This window comes from Nestor notabilis, unplaced genomic scaffold (genome assembly GCF_000696875.1).
Source record: "Nestor notabilis isolate BGI_N333 unplaced genomic scaffold, ASM69687v1 scaffold16653, whole genome shotgun sequence".
Lineage (NCBI taxonomy): Eukaryota > Metazoa > Chordata > Aves > Psittaciformes > Psittacidae > Nestor > Nestor notabilis.
Genome location: NW_009922601.1, coordinates 22,716 through 44,204, shown reverse-complemented (window position 1 = coordinate 44,204; position 21,489 = coordinate 22,716). Strand labels below are relative to the sequence as shown.

At 44.0% G+C, this 21,489-nt stretch overlaps 1 protein-coding gene across 1 annotated transcript; it reads right to left on the bottom strand.

The window, feature by feature from the left end:
- Positions 1 to 655: 655 nt before the first annotated feature.
- On the bottom strand, positions 656 to 20,620 carry LOC104403540 (solute carrier family 23 member 2; the record flags this gene model as incomplete). The annotated part of the gene is made up of 9 exons (XM_010011715.1): positions 20,346 to 20,620; positions 18,660 to 18,758; positions 14,006 to 14,122; positions 12,521 to 12,678; positions 7,647 to 7,741; positions 6,108 to 6,169; positions 4,771 to 4,952; positions 1,696 to 1,816; positions 656 to 812 (listed from the first exon to the last, which is right to left on the bottom strand). Coding segments are annotated over exons 1-9 (1,123 nt in total), but the record flags the coding sequence as incomplete, so codon positions are not given.
- Between the last annotated feature and the right edge of the window lie 869 nt (positions 20,621 to 21,489).

The following is a 21,489-nucleotide window of genomic DNA, read 5'->3' as shown; positions in this document are numbered from 1 at the left end:
TGCCTGAGATCTCATCTCATCTCCCCTCTGGCAGGTTCAAGCCATTCCCCTTGGCCTGTCCCTACAGGCCCTTGTCCAAAGCCCCTCTCCAGGTTTCCTGGAGCCCCTTTAGGCACTGGAGCTGCTCTGAGGTGTCCCCTTCAGGAGCCTTCTCTTCTCCAGCTGCCCCAGCCCAGCTCTCTCAGTCTGGCTCCAGAGCAGAGCTGCTCCAGCCCTCACAGCAGCTCCATGACCTCCTCTGGACTTGCTCCAACAGCTCCATGTCCCTCTTGTGCTGCTGCCCCAGAGCTGGATCAGGGCTGCAGGGGGGGTCTCCCCAGAGTGGTGTAGAGGGGGAGAGTCACCACCCTCCTTGTTGCATGTACAGTCACTCTGTGTTATTAGAAGTCAAGAGTGACCTAGATAAACCCTGCAAGTGCCTTCTACACATTCAGAAACTCAGCTTTTCTTGGGCAAGACCTTAAATTATCAGATTAAAGAGGAAAACATAAAAAAGAACATCGTATCCCCACCAACGATGCCTTCAGATTAGTGCACGTTGAAGTGCATCAGAACATGGAACTGAGAGGAAAAGAGCAACGCTTCTGAAAACAACAGTAATGATTCCCACGGGCATATTATTAGCAAGCCAGCTCCGAATCCCAGACATACTTACAAGGATAAGGAACCTTGAACCACGGAGCTACCAACAGCACTCCCCGTCGTGCGTCTGTGCGAGCATAGAAGCCGTACTTGGAGCTGTCAGGGGGAAAGACGTCTGTCACAGTGAAGATGAAGCAAAGCAACCACGACACCAAAATAGCTAAAATAATCTGTGAAAGAGAAGGAAAAAAAAGGCTGTTTACTATCATTGGCAATATTCATCAACAGCAAACAGCTCCTGCAGAGAATATCTATTACACACATGCTCTTAAGTGATAGTTAAGTCTGAACAAGCAGTAAATCCTGTAAGAGATCCATGAGGTGGTTCCCCCTGGTCCCTAACAAAGGTGCTGTTACAAAAGCTTTAGAATTAGAGCAAGCCTCCTCTCTTCCCTAACAAATGGGAAAGTCTCCAAATGGGCACTTAAACAAACCAGTGAATTAGGCTCAATTTTACCAGAGAAATAAAAAGAAGCCTTTCACATGGGGGAACCATGTATTGCTTTCATAAAACTAGAAGATAATGATCTCACCATCCCTTTTTGGAGGGCTCGGTTTAGGCTTTCACTGCATGCATAAACATACTTTCTTCTCTACCCCCTTCCCTCCCCTCCATGTTCTTCATCACTCCAATGACTCTTCACCAGGGTCAGACACCAGACGGGATCTGCAAGGCTCCATCAAGAGACTATTTCCTGTGGCAAACCACAGAATCACAAAGTATTTTGGGTTGGGATCTTAATGCTCATCCAGTTCCAACCCCCTGCCACGGGCAGGGACACCTTCCACTAGAGCAGGTTGCTCCAAGCCCCTGTGTCCAACCTGGCCTTGAACACTGCCAGGGCTGGGGCATCGATGTTAATGAGACATTTATATAAATAAATATATTAAACATACAGATATACATGAACCATCCTGTTAACTTTCTCCTAAGTCCATTTAAGCTTTTATCTCCCCTTTATGATCTACTGTATTACTAAAAGGAAAATCAAAACCCCACCCCAACACAAATTAGTTTCTTTTGCCATCTGAAGAACAAGTCCAACTACTTACAGGGAACATCTTGAAGAGCTGCAGCCTGTATGCTGTCCATCCTTTCTTGGATTTGTAAATGGGTAAAGGGAACTTGACATTTCTGGCATATTGAGAAAACAACAACACGAGGAAAATAGTCCTGAGAAAAAAGGAGGAGGAGGGTGAGACAAGAGAGACACATCATTAGCACTGACACATTCAAAATCCTTCTCAGCACAAACCTGTTCAGGCTCTTCAGACACCTGAAATTCAGCACAAAGCATCCTAAGACAATGTATTTTAAATAGATTATTCTTCCACGCAAGCCAAACCAATGTAATTTGTGTTCTAAAGTGCTGCAAAACTAGCCAGCAGCAAACAGGGAAATGGGAGCAGGGAAATGAAGCAAGTAAAGATCTTCAGAGCAAAAAACTATGCTGTGCTGCTGGCTTCTTTTGACTCAAACTGTCCAGGTTTGCTCCTCATATGAAGCCCAAAGGGTCCTGCTCCAATAGGGAAGAAAGTGGAAAACTAGAGGCCAGTATGCAATAATTTCTACACTTCCAACAGTTGCATAAAACTCCAAAGCACTTGGAAAACCTCCTGTCAAGGGCAATTCTCTTCAATTCTTAATAATCCCCATTTCTTATTTTGTATACACATCTTTCACTGAACAGCTGTAAATTAAGCAGAACAGAGCCCCAAACCCCAAGATTCCATTCAACTGCAGTTCAGTAAGCCAATTTATCACAGCTTTTAGAAGCCTCAAGCATTATGCATTCCACACACCCCACCCCACCCCCCATCAAACTAACCTCCTCTATGTGTTAACAATTAATTCAACTCAACAGCTAAAATAAGTATCCACTGCAATGAAAACTACAAGCCCAGGGCAGTTTGCTCAATTCTGAAACAGCCAAAAACCAGTTCTGCTATAAAAAGGCCACACAAAGAGTCAAACTGTCTGAAGCAGCAAAGCTGCTCTGAAATCTGAGATTATGTTTTTATCAGCTGACTTACACAAAAAAAGAAGGAGGGGGATGTTAAACCTCCCTTTTCTGTCCGAGATCAGTTTCAGACTGTAAGAAACAAACCCAGCTTTATTCTCCCTCAAGCTCCAGGAACAAAGAGCTCAGCAGAAGAAGGGTGGCATTTATATCCCTAACTCAAGTCAAGTGATAAAGGCACCTTTTCCTTGCGTTCAGGGAACATTCTGGCATCTCTCCCAAAGTCCATAATGGAAAGATGGGCTCCACTCCCTGACAGCAGCCCTGAGGACTGCTGGGTTGTATTTTGATTGATTTAGTACACAGGTGTAAGGAGTGTAAGAATATGATATTATTTTATCATGGAATCAGAGAATGGTTTGGGTTGAAGGGACCTTAAAGCAGTTCCAATCCCCTACCACAGGCAGGGACACCTTCCACTGGACCAGGTTGCTCAAGCAGAGCTGGAAAACATAGTAATTTAAACAATAAATTGAAATCTTTTCAATCCTGTTATTCTGGCTACACACCAGGAAGGTTCTGTGAAACATTATCAAATCCTAAATCCCCAAGCAAACAGTTTTGTTAAGCAGAGATCCAGGCAAAGCCCGATTCAGGAAGAACTTCCCTCTTCACACATCACAATGTGATGTGGTTTAGGGATGAAACTATTTCAGCTTGGCACCTGCAAGAACAAGCAAGGCCAGAAAACTGTTTGGGAAACTGAGAGTCATGTCAAATAGCATCTGCAGCTAATAGAGGAGAGCAGCTCTGCCACAGGGATTATTCTGCTACACTAGACAGCAACACAGCATTTTCATCTCAGCAGAACAGTCAAGACAATTTCAAGTGCCACATCTTGTAGAAATCAAGTTACTTTTGAGTGGCTCTAGATGGCTATGGAGTTATTTTGAACCATCTAGTGTACATTTGTGTGTGACCAAAGCCAGAATCACTTATTGACTGGGTAAATTTCAATCCTGTTCCTAAAGTGATGTATTTTTTTCCATCTGAAAAATGTCAACTTTAATTACACATTTCCATGTCTCATTCACCAAAGGTCTGGTTGATTGATTTAACATTAGGCCCAACTTGCAGTGAATTTGTTTGACAGGAAAAGAAAATGTTCCTTTGGGTCAGCTGCTTAACAGAATAGAGTTACAAAAATATTCATGATGCTAACATCCAAGAGAAAAGAGAATTAAACAGCCCTTTCAATCATAGGCTGCACTTACAGCATATTTCACATGTTCAAAGCACTGTGCATACCGATCAGTCAGACCAGAACCTGATCTCATCAAGTCATTCCTTCTGCTTCCAGAGCCAGCACAAAGTTGGTCACTATACATTGAGTATAGCAACTGCTTCAGCCCACTTCCTTCTCCCTAGAATGTGGTTTCCCTCCTTGTTTGGCTCAAATAGCACCTCACGGGAAGCTTTTGTCTTCTCTTCATCTCATTCTTCTCATCTATTCCCTTTCATACCACTAATGTTAATTCTTTAATCTCCCTGACACCTATACCTACAGAAGCACGTGCATCATGCCCTAAATTCACTCTGAAAGCCCTTTTGTCTACTAAAGAGAAATCTGTCTTTTTAGGCCTCGTGGACTGATGGCAATCATAGAAACACACATGCTCTGTCATCATGCACACTCCTCTTGGCTATAGATAAGCAAACCAGAATAAGGACAAATGGGCCATTACTACTGATGGTATTTGCTGGCTGCTTCTGAACAAGAAACATTCACAATAGCAGCATAAAAATAGAAATACAAATTGTTCACTAATGTCTCTGGTGTTTCGCTGAATGGTCTTTTCTCTAGCACTGGATCAGACCCAGCCAAGGGCTCCCAGAACTATTGCTTTATAAAACTCCCTGTCTCACACCTCACTTTCAGCTACTTTCCCTTCCTGCCTCCTCAAGTTGCTGCTGTCCTTATTCCCTATTTGCCAGCTGACTCTATTCAGACCCACATGGATTCCTCCACGCAGTATTTCTCCATGCTGGGATCGCTGCAACACTACGTTGGGCAGCTGAGCTGTTCCCTGGCACTCCACAATTCCTGCATGACAACTTACCAACTGGGACCCCCTGGCCTAAGCCAAGAACCCCCAGGAGTACTTACAACATAGCGATACCCCAGTGTTTGCCTGCTCTTTCTCCAGCAGCTTGGAAACCAGAGAGGCCGATGAGAGCCACGGTGGGTGTGATGGTCAGAGGCCCAATGTATCGCAACAGCGCACCGGGAAGGCCGAGCAAACCGATCACCACTTCTATCAAGGAGGACATGATAATAGCACCTTGGATCTGAACACACAAGAATGGGAAAGAGACAGTTCAGTCACATCTTACAAGCAAACCCTCCAAGCATCTCTTTTTTTCTGCTCTGGATTACAAACTGCAGTTAAAAGAATTCAGTGACACAGAAGAACTCAGCCAATTCTTTTCGTCATAAAACAGCTCATTATGTTTAAGTGACTTATTGCTTTAGCATAACACTTATGGTTTTCTCCACAGAACTATTACACAACAGACTAGTGGGCCAGTCTGGTAGTTGTGTGGATAGCACATCACACTGTCAGACAGGAGACCTGGGTTCCAGGCTAACCTTTAAGCTCTCAGATCGAACCGGCAAGGGTTGCTGGCGCCACGGAGGTGATGCTCCTAGCTCCTAGGGGCAGAGTGTATGCTGCATTGTTCACAAGTGCTCCTTAGAAGCTGGGATAGAGCAGCGTTGTGGTCTCAGGAGACTGTCAGCCCTCTTGGCTGCAGGGCTCTTGGCAGGATGTAGCTATGGTTTGAACATGGGGAAGAGAGAGGGGTTGTTTTTAATTAAGAAAAAGGTTTGCAGCCCAAAGCAACGGGATGGGAGATAAATTCCATGACACACGCCTTAATTTGGACTACTCTATCTACCACTCTAGTGTGATGCCTGGGCACAAGCCTCATCCTGGGCTCTGCAGAGCATGACGAAGTTCAGACTGCAGTGCTGCGAGTGGAGAAGGAGTTGGACCTATTTCAGCAAGTCTCTTGGGAGAAGCAGCATCTTATCAGAATAGTCTCCAACTTAAGACACTTAGGGATGAACCAGATTTGCTAGCTGCATATTTACCTTCCATGGGACAGCCTACTGAGCAGTGACAGCAGGCAAGTGGTCTGGTAGCAGCTGAACCGCTGCCAGTGAGCACAAACTGCAAAGTGTTACAAGAAGAGAATTCATCTCCCTTGTGCATTTGTCTGAGCATCTTTTGGAATGTGGTAACTAGCTCCTTGTATTTGCTGTCCAGCAATGAACAAGTTGAAAAGATGAAGGCTTTCAGGAAATGGGTAAAGGGATATATTCAAATGAAAATCACAGTGAAAGAAGAAATCACCGACTTAAAGATGAGAACACGCAGATGGTTAGGTGAGAACTTAACTGGAATTGGACAGATCAACAGCTAAAGGCTACTCCTACATTACCTCTCGTATTCTGGGATACCAGATGTGCTCAGTGTGAAGCAGTTCTGTTGTTCCATTTGTAACTGTTATATCTTACAAAAAGAAGAAAAGAAAACACAGGGATTTATTCCTTGGCCACTCTGCCATCACGTAATACAAAATAAATCTCTCCTTAAGCTGTGCCTGACAAACGAGCCTTGATTTACACACGATAAAAGTTCTGCAATGCCACAAATCAAGTAGCAATGTGCTTACAATCCCCAAGAGCTAACCACTAATTTTATCCACTGTACCAAAGTGGAAAAAAAATCCTAACTTTTCACAAAGAAATGGCAATTAAAGATTCCTTTCCCATTCCACTAAACAGATGAACGGAGAATTACTCAACTGCACACTACGAATCAAGTACTCCAATGTCTGTTGTTCTCCAGTTCAGGTCACTCACTGACTGATGAACTGACCCGTGGTAACAACCTCATCTGACACCTTTTGAAGGTTAAAAGGTTCAAGAGCAAGATGCAGCAAAGGCTCTTTTTGAAAAGCTGAAGTAGTGGAACAAATTGCTTTGCCATCAAAGGTTATCAGGCAGCATTTTCTTCCACCAAGGTTTGTATTAGGATGCTGGCACATTTTGGTGCACAGAAATCTCCAACACACTTGCTAAAGCACACCACACTTTGCCTTTACCTCTCAGGCACTGAAACCCCCAGGCTACTTCCCAGTAGCTAAGTCTGACTCCCAAGTGAGAAACTGTGAATGGCCAAAGCTAAGTTTTCAGTAGGAAAAAATAGCAGGAAACCTAATTAGATGGACAAAAGTGAATTAAGAGATGTATAAACATGTAAATAACATAAATATAAATGATTAGAGCACCTAAAGGACCCCTAGGAAGAACTTTAGTTAGAAGCAAGCAGCCTTCTCTATACTCCTGTCTCACACTGCCCACAGCCTTACTACTGAATAACCATTCCCCATTAAAGTGGCAGAGCTATTTCCACTTCAGTTTTCTGACCCAAGTTAAAGCAAAAGCCCCTTCCCAATCAGTTCTACTGCACATCTGCACTCTAAATACACTGAAAACCTTTCAGGGTGATGACGTTAGCAGAGGAAAAGTTAAAATGAACACCCAAATATTGTCAAATCTTGCCCTACAAAACCTAAAGGTTAAATGGGTTAAACAGGTTCAAATAGTGGTCTCAAGGCAATACTGAAACTTCCTACTACTCAATTTTAAAGCACTTGACTGGACTCACTATTTCCTAATGCCATAAAGGAACATTTACAGAATCCTTCTTTCTTTCTCTACATTGTTAACAAAAGAACTGTTTCATACTATTGCTAGATTTTCTCTTGTCAGCACTTTTGTACTACCCTCCCCCCATCCACCCAAGGGCATTTGTAGGAATCTTACTCCACAGCATAAAGTTTTAACATTGTTAAAGGAGAGAATTTTTCACTTTCCAGGCTCATTACTTCCAGTCTCTGTATCAGAAGGTTTGGCAGTCCCACTATATGTGATCTGGGTCATTTGTCACTTAAACCTGAACAAGCATAAACGACAATTACCTGTGTTATTACACTTCCACTTCTCCAGGGAGAGTATTGCTCTAGCAGGTGCTAAGAATGCAAAAGCACTCGCTTGAAACAAGGGTAACCTGGTGGAAAGGGAAAGAAGAGACACTGACATTTCTTGGTGTTACCGTCCTATGTCAGGATATCAATTGCAACTGGGGGGTTACTCATCCTCAAAACCATCCTTTCTTGGGGGTTATTAAAAATGTGATATATGAGTTTCTTATTAAAAAGAACAACCATAGAAATGAGATACTAGGACTTCACAAACCCAAGACCTGACAGAAGATGCTACACGCATGAAGTTAATACAACTCTTATAACAGCTTATTACCAGCACGTAGGTGCCAGACCCTGACTGGGTTTGACTCAGCAGCACAAGGATACAGATGCATAGCCTGATGTACGTACTAGCCCCAGTGCTGAACATGCAGCTTTTACCACCCTGCCACATCAGAAAAGCTCTTTAATAGGACAGCATGCAGTCTGCATACTCAGTACCTTCCCTCTGCATGACTTGGAGTACAGTCACTTACACATTCATCTTTAAGTGTACGTGTAAGTGGACGTGTAAATAAGTATTAGGATGATAAGAGCTGATTAGATGTTCCAGGTGGCTACCAACAATAAACACAAATGCTGCAAGAATTTCAAGAGGACATTCTTAGCATTGGTGTTTACACTTCCCAAAAGGTTTAAGATCTAAAGAGCATCTACCAGCACCAACTACGTATTCACTGAATCAGCCATAGCTTGCATAACATCACAAACATCCTGCTGTGACTTAACTCCAGAGAAGATGCACTTTGAACTACTCTATAAATACTGTCGTCATTAATGGGTTGTAATAAGATTCTCTTTAGTAGCAGATCTCAAACTCTTAACACATGAAACACTTAATTGCTCCTGAGACTCCAGTTACTGCTCCGTGTTTATGGCTGGTTTACAGCCCCAATGAAGTGCCTCAACGCCAGTGCAAACGCTAGTAAAGGAGAAAGAATTAACTGTAGCAGATTAAGATAAAGATCAGAAAAGGGAAAAAAAAATATCCTATACAAGCTTAACACAAAGAAGATGAAACCAGATGCACGTTACTAACAGTAGTTGTAAAGTTCACTGGCACGAAGTTACAACAGTCGAGCTACCACTGGAAAGGAGTTTGAGCACTGTGAAAAGCTGTCCCACCTACCACAATTGTTGAAAACTGCATTAGAAAGTCAAACTTCATAAAATTAAAGAGGAAAATAAAGCTTTCTCTTTAGTGAGGAACCGGTTGGTAGCTACAAGTGAATGATTCACCTTATTTTTCAAGGTTCATTGAGCAAAGCCAGCAAGCTGGTGCCCATGGCAAAATATGCAACACCTGCAACAAGCTGTTACTCCTCTGACCACCTACACAGTCCTCTGTTCCCCCCCCCGCCAATGATTTTGTAAATATACATTGCAAACACATTCTCCAGTGATGAAGTCACTTGTACTGAGACCTGGGTCCAGATTGTGAGGTTTGTAACACATGAAATACCCTGCACACATATTGAATCATAAGATCTTGGCAGCTCTGCCTTAGCTACTCACTGAATGAACCTTTGTATGAGGGTGGTGGGACTCTTGGCACAGAGAAGCTGTGGCTGCCCCATCCCTGGCAGTGTTCAAGGCCAGGCTGGACACAGGGGCTTGGAGCAACCTGCTCTAGTGGAAGGTGTCCCTGCCTGTGGCAGGGGGCTGGAGCTGGAGGAGCTTTAAGGTCCCCTCCAACCTTCTTTAAACTTATTACTAAAATGAGGCAAGCAAGATGAAGCTCTTTCTGAAGAGGCAGCTGCAGCTTGGAACATGACTTAGGAATCCCACTTCCCATTGCTAAGCCAGGCATTCATTGCTAGCTGGGTAAAGGACCACCAAGCTTATGACTGGGATATCACTTTAATTTCATGTCTATAAATTGTGAAGCTGCTCAGTTTTGGCACCAGCCCTTGTGAAGACAGAGCTTTTAATGCAGTTAAAGCCATCTGGAAATGTCTTCATTATCTGAACATCTCACACAGATGTAGGAATGCTCAGGACAATGTCATGCTGGGCACAGCAACAAACCTGAAACGTTTAGGTATATTCAGGATGTATTTGAGGTATATTAAAGCCGTATGTGATTGTCTCAGTCATAGTAATGACTCTGAATCCTTGCCAGATCTTTTGGCTTCTTACATCATCTAATAAATAGCTTGAATTCCTAAAATTAGTATGGGTACCAAACCAACTCCACCTCGCACTGAGCTAAATCCATCTTTAAGGACCTTTAAATGATGGAATTTGACCTTTTGAAACCATAGTGGTTTTATTTGCTGAAGTACTTTGCAGTTGACAGACTTGCCAATAAATACTTTAAAACCTCATTTAGACAACATCGCTGCTAGATCCCATTCCTGCCCTTACATAAAACCAGAATCACATGTGAAAGAGTTATAAAACCATGGAAATTTACTCCTTAAATACACGTTCACTTATTTTAAGACCCAAACCCAACTGCCTCTTCAGTAGCTGAAGTGGAAGTGACTGAATAAAACCCCCAAGGCAACAAAACCACCACATCACGGACTGCAGAGGTGGGATTATAGAGAAGGAACAGAGGATTTCAAACTGATGGGAACACACTGGTTTCTGCAAAGAGCCCCAGATTACTCTGTAGTAAGTAATAGAGTCCAAGATTAGTTAGAGGAGGGGTAAAACAACCAAAATGTGACAAACTTCAGTTCTGTGAAGAAATAAGTCTCAGGAAGCATAAAAACTAAGCTTTTTCTGCTAAATTTGAGGCAGAAGAAGAAAACTGGTAGAAGTCCAGGCAAAAAAAGCACCTTTGAGTTCATCTCCACCCACAGCTCTGCACTTTTAAACTGCAAGAGTTTAACCTTCAGTAAATCCAGGGAGGAGATGCTCAGAGCTGAACAATTAAAGTCCTTATCTTCCAATTCCTGCCCAGGTCAACAAGCCCTTGATTCCCTACCTACAGCACAAAGAGATGGGGAAAAAGAATACATCACTCCATTAAAAGAGAGGTTCAAACCACCAAAGGGCACGACTGTGCTCTTCTGCCTCCTTTCAGATGAGGTACTTGAACATTTACTGTTATAACTAAGGCAAATTGCCCTATGAGCACAGAGAGCCAAGCAGGCAGAAAATATGGTTAACTGCAGGTAGTCTTGACTAAAAAGATACTGGGGAGGGAAAATCTTCTCTTTCAACTATTTTCATGCTGCTGTTTTGTCATCAGAATAAACTTCTCATACAAAACAGCAGTGATTTTATAACTCGCATAAGAAATAAAAAAAAAATAATAAAGGGAAGGGGTTTTTCAAAGGAAAAAAGGACAGAAAAGCTAAGTAAAGTGAACTAAAAGAGCAACTGAAGATTGAATTGGAAAACCTAAAACACATGGAAAAATCTTAGGTGGAAAAGCTGATCTACAATTTGAAATGATCTACCATGGGCTTGGCTGTCTGCAGCCTATGGAGGCTTTTCCACCCAAGGATTCTGTTTCTTAGCTAAATCTTTAAAAATAGCAGGGGAAGGGGGGTGTTGTCATAGAATCCCTGAGTGGTTTATGTTGGAAGGGACCTTAAAGCTCATCCAGCTCCAACCCCTGCCACAGGCAGGGACACCTTCCACTAGAGCAGGTTGCTCCAAGCCCCTGTGTCCAACCTGGCCTTGAACACTGCCAGGGATGGGGCAGCCACAGCTTCTCTGGGCACCCTGTGCCAGCGCCTCAGCACCCTCACAGGGAAGAGCTTCTGCCTCAGAGCTCATCCCTATCTCCCCTCTGGCAGGTTCAAGCCATTCCCCTTGTCCTGTCCCTACAGGCCCGGGTCCATTTTCTATTGGAACTCAAGATTTCAGCTCACGTTGTTGAACTAAATGACCCATGAATCATTCAAGCAACTATATGAGGGCATACCCTTAAAACATGCCCTTTTCTTCTGGTTTTAGTTATCACCCTTGTTTTATTCAAGAAGATGCAGAAATAACTCCAAGGTTTTAGCTATTCTCGGTTCTCGAGGGCAGTGTCAACAACAGTTTAAGTAAATATGTCAAACACCTCTCAGTGTTCATTGTAGAAAAGGAGTTTTTGAAGAAACATTTATCTTCATGTTAATCAAACATCCTGCTCCTTCCCACACCAGCTTCTTACAAGTATCTGCTAACACCTGAATTGGTCTCTTGCATCTTCCTAAGGAGAGCAGACACAAGGAGAGGCACAGGCATCCCTGGAAGGCTACGCTTCCATGTGTGCGTGTTCCCAATTGAAGGATCATTACCTGCATGTCAGAGCAACTAGCAAATACAAACGAGTTGTTTGTGTTGGAAGGTAACAGACACTCAGTTCAGAGACTAAAAGCTCCCCTCATCAGTTTTCATTACCTTTTTCATTTGACAAGCCCTTTACAGAAGCAAGCACACAAATTGCTGTAGCACTAATCACAACAATCTAGATATTGGCAAGATTACAGTATCATTCAAGAAAGCAGTACAAATATCAAACTTAGTTTCTCTTTACGAGGGTAAATGAGTTTTTCCTTTCCCCCAGAAACACTTCTACTTTCTCTGTCCTCATCAATTTCCCTCCTCTAATCCTTTCCTCCCCTTGCTCTATTTTCTTACCCTTCGAATGCCTTCTCTGATTTCAGATCCACCTTTTTTTGGGAGCAGCTTTCCAAAAACTTGCCTTAACTGCCCTGTATTTGACCTGTTATCTTGGGTTTCATGATTGAAAATAGATTACCTCCCTCTTGGATCCTGGATTGCATCCTGGAATTCCCAGCAGGTATCTAGTCTTACCACCATCTCAACACCTAGACACAAGTCCTGAGCCTCACCTGCACCCAAAAGTTGTTTGTAGCAATGTAGTGATGCCCACGCAGAAGAAAATGGTCCCAATTAACTGGCTGGTAGCCCACTGGTCAAATCCAACACACATGGCATCAGCTAGCAGAAAGGGCACTGCTATAGTTCCACTGAAGCATGTCAAGTAATGCTGTGAAGAGAAGAAGGGTTTGTTAATACTGCAGCAAATCCTAGAATCAATCAGGTTGAAAAAGACCTTTAAGCTCATCAAGTCCAACCATTATTCCAGCACCACCAAGGCCACCACTAACCCATGGCACTGAGGGCCTTGGCTACAGAGTATTAAGAAGTAAATACACTTAGGACCATCTGTTCTTTTGCATTGGCTATTTCTGCTCTTGAGTGACCCACCAAAGCTCTCACTTCCTGCTCCTAAAGCATTTCTTCAAATATTTTCCTTCCATGCTGAGCTACCACTAGCCTGTTGCTAACAAGGCTACTGCTGTAGGATGAACGAGGTTGTTTGAATAGCTACATGGCTACTGCTCTTGAGGAGGAGGTATCTAGGTAACTGTCCTGAAAACAGCTGCTGACTCAGAAAAGCAGATAAATAACTCCATTCACTTTCAGCCATGTGAAAAAAACATCAGCTTACAAATGAACTTAAGAGCACACACAAACTAGGATGCAAATAAGCTCCCAAGCACCAGAAACTAAGTAGTCATTAGTACTTCTTCAATTCAAATAACATTAAGCAAACAAAACCCAAGAGTTACCACATTCAACACAGGTAAAAATATAATCCCTACAGAACTGCCTGTCCTTGAGGAATGGCAGAAATAAAAAGGATGTTTTGGAATGTATTTGTTTGGAGATCTCAACATACTTTACAGATACTAACAAATTCTCAGCATTCCTCTGGGACAGATATTGTTCCTATTCAAGAAAGAAAGGAGATGAAAGAGCTGTTCTGCTTCAAACAAGTGTGTGGCTGAGCTGGTAGTAGGGTCCAGCTCACCACCACAGCCCTACTCCTCGCCGGAATGCTATGCTCCCACTCCAAGGAGTGCAGAATTTGCCTGCCCTGTCTAAGAGTGAACCTACAGGTCCAGGGTGATGCTACCAAAGCTTGCAGAATTCGACTACAGCAGCAGCTTTAATAGTCAAGATCTCAGGACTAAGCCATTCTCTCTCTCCATCTTTAGTTCCAGAGGTACCAAATGCCACTTTCTGAAGCTCACCACCTTGCATTTGCTCCCTTATTTACTAACAGCAGCTTAGAAGATGAAATATTTAAGTGAATCTCACAAATGCATAAGCAGGAAGCAGCAATATAGAACAGTATCAACACAGTAACCTTAGTTTCTGCTGAAGGTGATCACTCACTATCTTAACACTTCAGACAAGTGAGAATGTGGGAAGAATGATCACATACACAAATGCAATGAACTACACAGAAAATACTGAACGAGCTCTGAAAGTGACAGAGGGAAAATTACAGCTGTTGTAGAACATACCTGTAATCCCAAAAATATGCAGAGATACCAGGGAGGGACGTCTTCGATGGTGTAAATCATGTCAGTTCTCTGGGCATCTAAACTGCCGCTGCTGTCCAGTGTCTCTGCCAAAGAGCTCTGTTTGACAGGGAGGGTAAAGAAGTAGATTAGTGTTACATATGAATAAACTGAATGGGAACTGTCAGGCAATTCCCAGATACTCTAAGCCTGGTATAATCATCCCAAGCAATGATGATACGTGATGTTTTTCAAGCCTTTTACCTATGATTTCATCTCATCTTCAACTGTAGCTACTGAACTTCTACCAAACACATTCACTTCTCCAAGCTGCTGATTTACACTAACACTCATTTATGACAGATCCAGTCTGGCAGCTAAAAGGTGCCCCAAAAATGGGACTGTCATGACAGAACTGTTTATTAAAGTCAAAAAGGAAGGATCAGAACTAAGCATAAGAGTCAACAACAGCAACTTTCAGAGCAGAATGGCTATCCTTGCATAAGAGACCAAAACCAGAGGCAAGACAGTTCCTCATTACAGTAATTACTTCCCCACTTAATTCTTACTCAATTCCAGCCTTGGTTAACCTTTTTGAGCCACAGGATTTATTATTTTTGCTTCCACCCCACATTGAAGCAGTGAAGAAAACACTGCTCATTATAACTAAATACCTCCATGGCCAATTCTTATTAGTCAAGAGGACTTCCTCCAAACCTACAGGAATTTAAGAGACCACATTCCAGCCTAGCATGTGCCCTTGTTTGCAGGGAGCTAAGAGACAACTGACCACACATATACACACAGCAGAATCCCTGCAGCTTCTCCATTAAACCCAGATTGAGCTCAGTCGTTTCTCCTTCACAACTAAGTGGAATCGTTTCGTTCCAACTCTCTGGTTTGGAAGTTCCTGAGAACAAAACCACAATGCTCCAAAGCTCCAACACCACCACCAAAAGCAGGAGGAAGCATCAGATTTTATCATTTCAGCTTAACTAACCCCAAAATACCTTATATAACTACTGTTTTGACCTCATCCCCACTAGAACATAAAAACCTCCTGTGAAGCAGCCTTACACAAAGACAGGGAACTTTGCCAGACTCGTGACTTTGCCTCAGAAGGTCCTTCCTCCTTCAAAAATCACAACACATCCACAGATTGTGCTTGGATAATCTCCCTTTGGTTTATCATCTACAAAGTCAGGGAAGCCAAACTGAGCCAGGGTATTTCCCTCTTACCCCGGGTTTCTGTTAGTAAAACAAATGCCACTGGGTTCATTCCAATTCAGGGAGTGTAAGTGACCACATCACTAGGGAAAGGTCAAGGGTATTACAGTGGAATACAGCAAAATACAGCAATGCTGGTATCAGAAAGCTCTTTCAACCAACACCAAGCACGGAGCAATGTGCTCACCAGGGTGAGTTTAAATAAGGTACAAGTCCTAAATAGAGGAATAAGGAAATGGTTCACTGCACAACTCATCTGGCCAACTTGCAGCACTGATGTCTGTCCTCACCCAGTCAATGAAGGAATGACACCCTCCTGACCTGACTCTCTAAAAACACAAAGGAAAAGAATTAAGAAGTTGAGTAGTAGAGCTTCACCTCACACTGGAGGGCGAGCACTGAGCAGCAGTAAAACCTGCCTGCATCTTACCTCTAACTGGAACTTGGGAAAACAACTTTATATCCTCATGTGTCCCAAGCACAAAGCCAGGCTGGTCAGAGGCTGGATGGAAGCAGCCTGACGAGAAGGATTTGGAGGTGCTGGGTGAGGAGAAGCTCCCCATGACCCGGCTTCAGTGTGTGCTTGAGCCCAGAACCCCCCCGTGTGCTGGGTGCACCCCCAGAGCGTGAGCAGCAGCTCAGGGAGGGGATCCTGCCCCTCTGCTGTGCTCTGGGGAGCCCCCCCTGCAGCCCTGATCCAGCTCTGGGGAACAGCACAAGAGGGATGTGGAGCTGCTGGAGCGAGGCCAGAGGAGGCCCCGGAGCTGCTGTGAGGGCTGGGTTAACAAAACTGCTTTATTACAACAGAAAGTATCACAGGTGCCTCTAGTGATGATAAATATCCTGATGTTTGTCCATAGTGACACTGGCTGTGAGTCTTTTACCCGTCCTTGTGCCTTGCCTTAGGTCTACGCATAATTACATTGACATCATAGACTGGTTTGGGTTGGAAGGGTCCTTAAAGCTCATCCGATTCCAACTGGATGCCACACGCAGGGCCACCTTCCACTAGAGGAGGTTGCTCCAAGCCCCATCCAACCTGGCCTTGAATGCAGATAATGGCTAAAAGGGAATTAACATAAAAGAGACCAAAACTGAAGAGTGAGAGATTGGACAGCTCAGGTAAGGTCTGGCTCTGACTGCTGTGGGTAAGTCACCGGGTAGTCACTGGCCCTCTCATATCTCAAGCATGTGCCTGCTGGTTTAATGTACTGCTGGTACTTGCCAATTATGCCATACAGAACTGCTGGGAACAAACTGCACCTTCGTGAAGGAGATACCAATCAGAGACTAATTGTTTTTAACTGGCTAAAGGTGGAACAACACAAAAATGAGTAAAAAGCACAGAGTACAAACAAGGGTGGGAGAAATGACACAGAGATAAAGGTGGAGCAAAACCGTGGGGGGAACAAGGCCTTTAGAGATATACCTTATCTAAAGAGCTGACAACATGTTCAAATTAGTTGTATTAAGCATCAAGGAACACAGTATTGTCTATTTTACAGGGATACAACAGTACAGTTATTTCTCATCTAGCCTAATAGTTTATTGTTTCAGCTCGCAAATATTATGAGTCAATGTAAGCACTGGGCATCCTCCAGCAATTAAATACATTTCAGTCCTCTTTGTTAAAGGCTTTTTAATGAATGTCTTTTATTTGCCTTTTTTGGTGAACAATCTCTCAAGAGGACTGGAAAGCCACGAAGATGCTTCATATACACACTTATTTGAAGTGAAAAGCAGGAGGTTTGCCCAGATTACCAGAAATACTATCTGAATACATGAGGCTTTAATTGCTGCAGCCCCTCCTTTCACTGCCCATTCACTGTAAACCACAGCAAAGCTTTAACTCAAGCAGATTGGGTTGATTAAAAGCTCGTGGTCTCTTTAAGGTGAATTATCAACAGTCATTTACAGTTCTGATCACATGGATCAAGTGGAAGGGAGAGAAATACGGTAAAAACAGGCCATGAAGACGTGCTTTAACGTCTACAGATCGCTTATCTTGGTTGCACAACTTCATCCCAGCACCTTTTGCTCAAGGCTTTTATCAGATCGCTTCTCTCCACACTAGTCTGAGCGTGCTCCAAGGATCAGCCACCACAGACATTGCAGGGCAGCAGTTGCCAAAATGTGCCCATGAATCTATCAGCATGATCAAGGTGGTAGCAGGGAGTACTTGAGACGTACAGGCAGACTATCCCTAGCAGTGCATGAAGGCACATTATGGCATTCCTAACATTCTTTGGAAATATAATTTGGTCAAGTTGAGGCCTTTTGGAGATAAGGCTTAACCACAAAGCCAAGTAGATAGAAAAAGGTGCTGCTCAGATTTACTGTAATCCTCTTATTCTAAAGAGCAGCTCAGATTCACACCATCTCTACTTGCAAGAATGTTACTGAACAGGCTTGAGGAATGATGGAATTGAGAAAAAGCCTGGAAAAATCACAACCGCATTGAATCATAGAATCAACTTGGTTGGAAAAGAGCTTTAAGCTCATCAAGTCCAACCATTCCCAGCACTGCCAAGGCCACCACTAACCCCTGGCACTGAGGCCTCGGCTACACGGGCTGTGAACACTTGCAGGGACGGTGACTCCAGCCCTGACCTGGGCAGCCTGTTCCAATGCCTGAGCACCCTCTGGGCAAGGAATTGTTCCTCAGCTCCAGCTAAACCTGCCCTGGGGCAGCTTGAGGCCGGTTCCTCTTGTCCCATCCCTTGTTCCTTGGGAGCAGAGACCAGCCCCCTCCTGGCTCCATCCTCCTGTCAGGCAGTTGCAGAGAGCGATAAGGTCCCCCCTGAGCCTTCTCTTCTCCACACTAAACCCTCCCAGGTCCCTTTGAGGCCTCAGCTGGGTTGTTGATTGTGAATGATCTAAGATACAATCATCGATATCCTAAGGAAAAACGTTCAAGGCGTTTTATGAACGACCTGAAACGCATTCATTAAGCTGTCACTCAGTAACAATAAGCAGCCCCCTGCTTGGAAAAAGGACTAGAAAAAATTAAGTTTCTGAGATTGGAGCTTGGAGGAAAGAGAATGGGAAAGCTCCTGCTGTTTGAAGGTGCTCAACAGCACCAGTTTACTTGACTAATGCAGAAGTACTTAAGGCCTGAAGAACAGCACAGAAGGACCTTACCATGGCAACGATGCAAAAGGCCAAGGGAAATGAAGAAATCAAAAAACTGCCCATTACAAATTTTGGTGCCAGGTCAAAGTGCTTCTAACATCTGCTGAGTCATTCCCTGTGTTCTGCAACCAAACGTGTGACCAGAAGAGTCACAAGGACACAACTCCCCCAAAGCCTGACCTGTCAGCATGTCTGATGGGAGAAAGAAGATCTCTCAGCCCACTAAAACCAGTGTGGACAAATAAGAGAACTGAGGAAGCAAGAATGAGTTGTCACCTAGGAGGAAAGCACTACGTACCTTTTCTGCTATGCCATTTTCTGTAGTATAGATGGCCATCAGCTCCGTGTCTTCTGTATCCTGGTCACCACTGGATGTTGCTCCACCATTTATCACCACCTTAAAAATAAAACCACCACACAAAAAGAAACACAAGGTCTTCAAATGAAGATTTTGTCTGGGATCCCACCTCAGGTCACTCTGGTTTCCCCCCTGGTACTTGATATCTTGGACATTTTGTCACAAAACATTACAAGCATGGCAAGAAATCTTTTATATTCCTAGACATGCTGTTATGGAAAGCCATGACATAGAGCTCCTCCAGGACAGTGTCCACTGAGGGTGGGAAGAAACCATCAGGAGACTGATGGGAAGAGTTCTTAAGAGGCAGATGTGTACAACAGAATGATAGAACAGGAAATCTGTGTAAGTAAAAGACAACAAATGTTTCCTTGTTGCCTGCTCCTCTTAGTCAAACAAATCAGGACATAACCAGGGGCTGGTGCATTCTGCAGTAGGACAGGGAACAGTAGGACAGGGCTACAGCATTGGTGGATGAGGGAAGAGCAACAGATGCCATCTACCTGGACTTGTGCAAGGCATTTGACGACACTGGCCTGCACAATATCCTTGTCTCTAAACTGGAGAGACATGGCTTTGATGGATGGACCACTTGGTAGATAAGGAATTGGCTGGATGGTCACACTCAAAGAGCTGCAGTCAATGGCTCGAGGTCAAAGTGAAGATCAGTGATAAGTGGTGTTCCTCAGGGGCTGGTGTTGGGACTGAAACTATTTAATATCTTTGTAAGTGACATGGACATGGGATCAAGCACCCTCAGCAAGTCTGCCAATGGCACTGAGCTGTGTGGTTTGGGTGACACACTGGAGGGAAGGGATGAGATCTAGAAGGACCTGGACAGGCTGAAGAGGTGGGACCATGGAAACCTTATGAAGTTCAACAAGACCAAGTGCAAGGTCCTACCCCTGAGCCAGGGCAATCCCCAGCACAAACACAGGCTGGGGGAGACTGGATGGAGAAACCTGAGAAGTATTTGGAGGTGTTGCGTGAGGAGAAGCTCCCCATGACCCAGCTTCAGTGTGTGCTTGAGCCCAGAACCCCCCCATGTGCTGGGTGCACCCCCAGAGCATGAGCAGCAGCTCAGGGAGGGGATCATGCCCCTCTGCTGTGTTCTGGGGAGATCCCCCCTGTAGTCCTGATCCAGCCCTGGGGCAACAGCACGAGAGGGACGTGGAGCTGCTGGAGTGAGCTGGTTCAGCCTGAAGAAGAGAAGGCTCCTTAAGGGGAGACCTTAGAGCAGCTCCAGTGCCTAAAGGGACTACAGGAAACCTGGAGAGGGGCTTGGGACAAGGGATGTTCAAGGCCAGGTTGGACACAGGGGCTTGGAGCAACCTGCCCTACTGGAAGGTGTCCCTGCCTGGGGCAGGGGTTGGAGCTGGAGGAGCCTTAAAGCCCCTTCCAAAGCAAACCATGCCACAATTCTAACTGTTCTCATCAGGAGCTGCCTGGGGTGTTGCACGTCCTGTGACCAGCACTGCTTTGCAGCACACACATGAAATAACCATAGACACCATAATTGGCCATGTTTACATATAAGCAGCAACAAGGGGCAAAGGAGGTTTCAGCAACTACTTGTGGAAATAAACACTTTGCACAACACAATTAGAACAAAGCATTATTACTTACAGGCAGGGTGAAAAAGGTGGGATGTTTAGTTTCATCCTCATATTTGCCTTCTGTTGAGCCTCCTGCCTCCACTGATTTTGAAGTGGTATTCTTACCAATCCCCATTGTTTCCAGAATGTCAAGGACTTGCATACAGTCCCCAAGGGGATGCTTCTGGGATGAGAGGCCAAGTACTAAGGACAATTCCTTATCTCCACAGCAGCACCTCCAGGTATCTCCGAAGTGCTCAGTAATCCAGCTGGGGCATTGGGGTTGCTTTTTTAAGTATCATTAGCATTGATGGCACCTAGAATTGAAGAGAGAAATTCATTTTTCCTTCATTACCCAAGATATATGTACCAAGGCTCACGGCCTGCAGCCCTGGCTCCCTTTCATGCTCATGACTCACCAACTCTTATCATTCCTTTTTGATTTGATAATTAACAGATCAGCATTTAAAGATAAAGCTGATGATATTTTAAAGTTCTTTCAGGATGGGAATGTGCCGATTATTCTCTCAGTCTTCTCTTGTGGTCTTCAATTACAGTGAAACCTTGATCTTGTTTTAATTTCATAGTCATTTCCACAGCAGTTTTGGGAACAAAGTACTCCTGTACCCCAGCTATGCAGCAACAGAACAGTTTGGTATTGAACATCCACTGTAAACATTACTTGTGCTGTCAAAGAGTGTAAATGTGTAGACTTACTCAAAAGTTCACCTCTGTGAAACTAAACCCTTCCTTTTAAAACAACTCCTTTTGAAGTAAAAAGCTTCCACGAAGCTTAGACTAAAGGGACAGTGAAGCACAGCTGAGTGCAGCGAGTATTTCAGACAGAAACAGCCCTTTCTGCTGAACACCCTCACCTGAACTTAGCTCAGTTGCATGAGGGATGTTCAAAGTCATCTGCCTGATGATGTTGAAGCAACTGCTTCAGCATAAAACCTTGTATTTAGTACTATGTAATTAGTAGCACTACTATTTTGGCACAGGAACAGAAAAGATCATATAGTTTACTGGTTCTTTTCTTTTCCCCAAGTGGGCCACTATAGCATAGTTCCCACGTCTCCCCCTTAACTTGGACCTGCCATCCCATGCTCACCCACACTGTTGCTATTTCCAAGACTACGGAGCATGAATTAAGGGATTTGAACCTAAATTTCCCA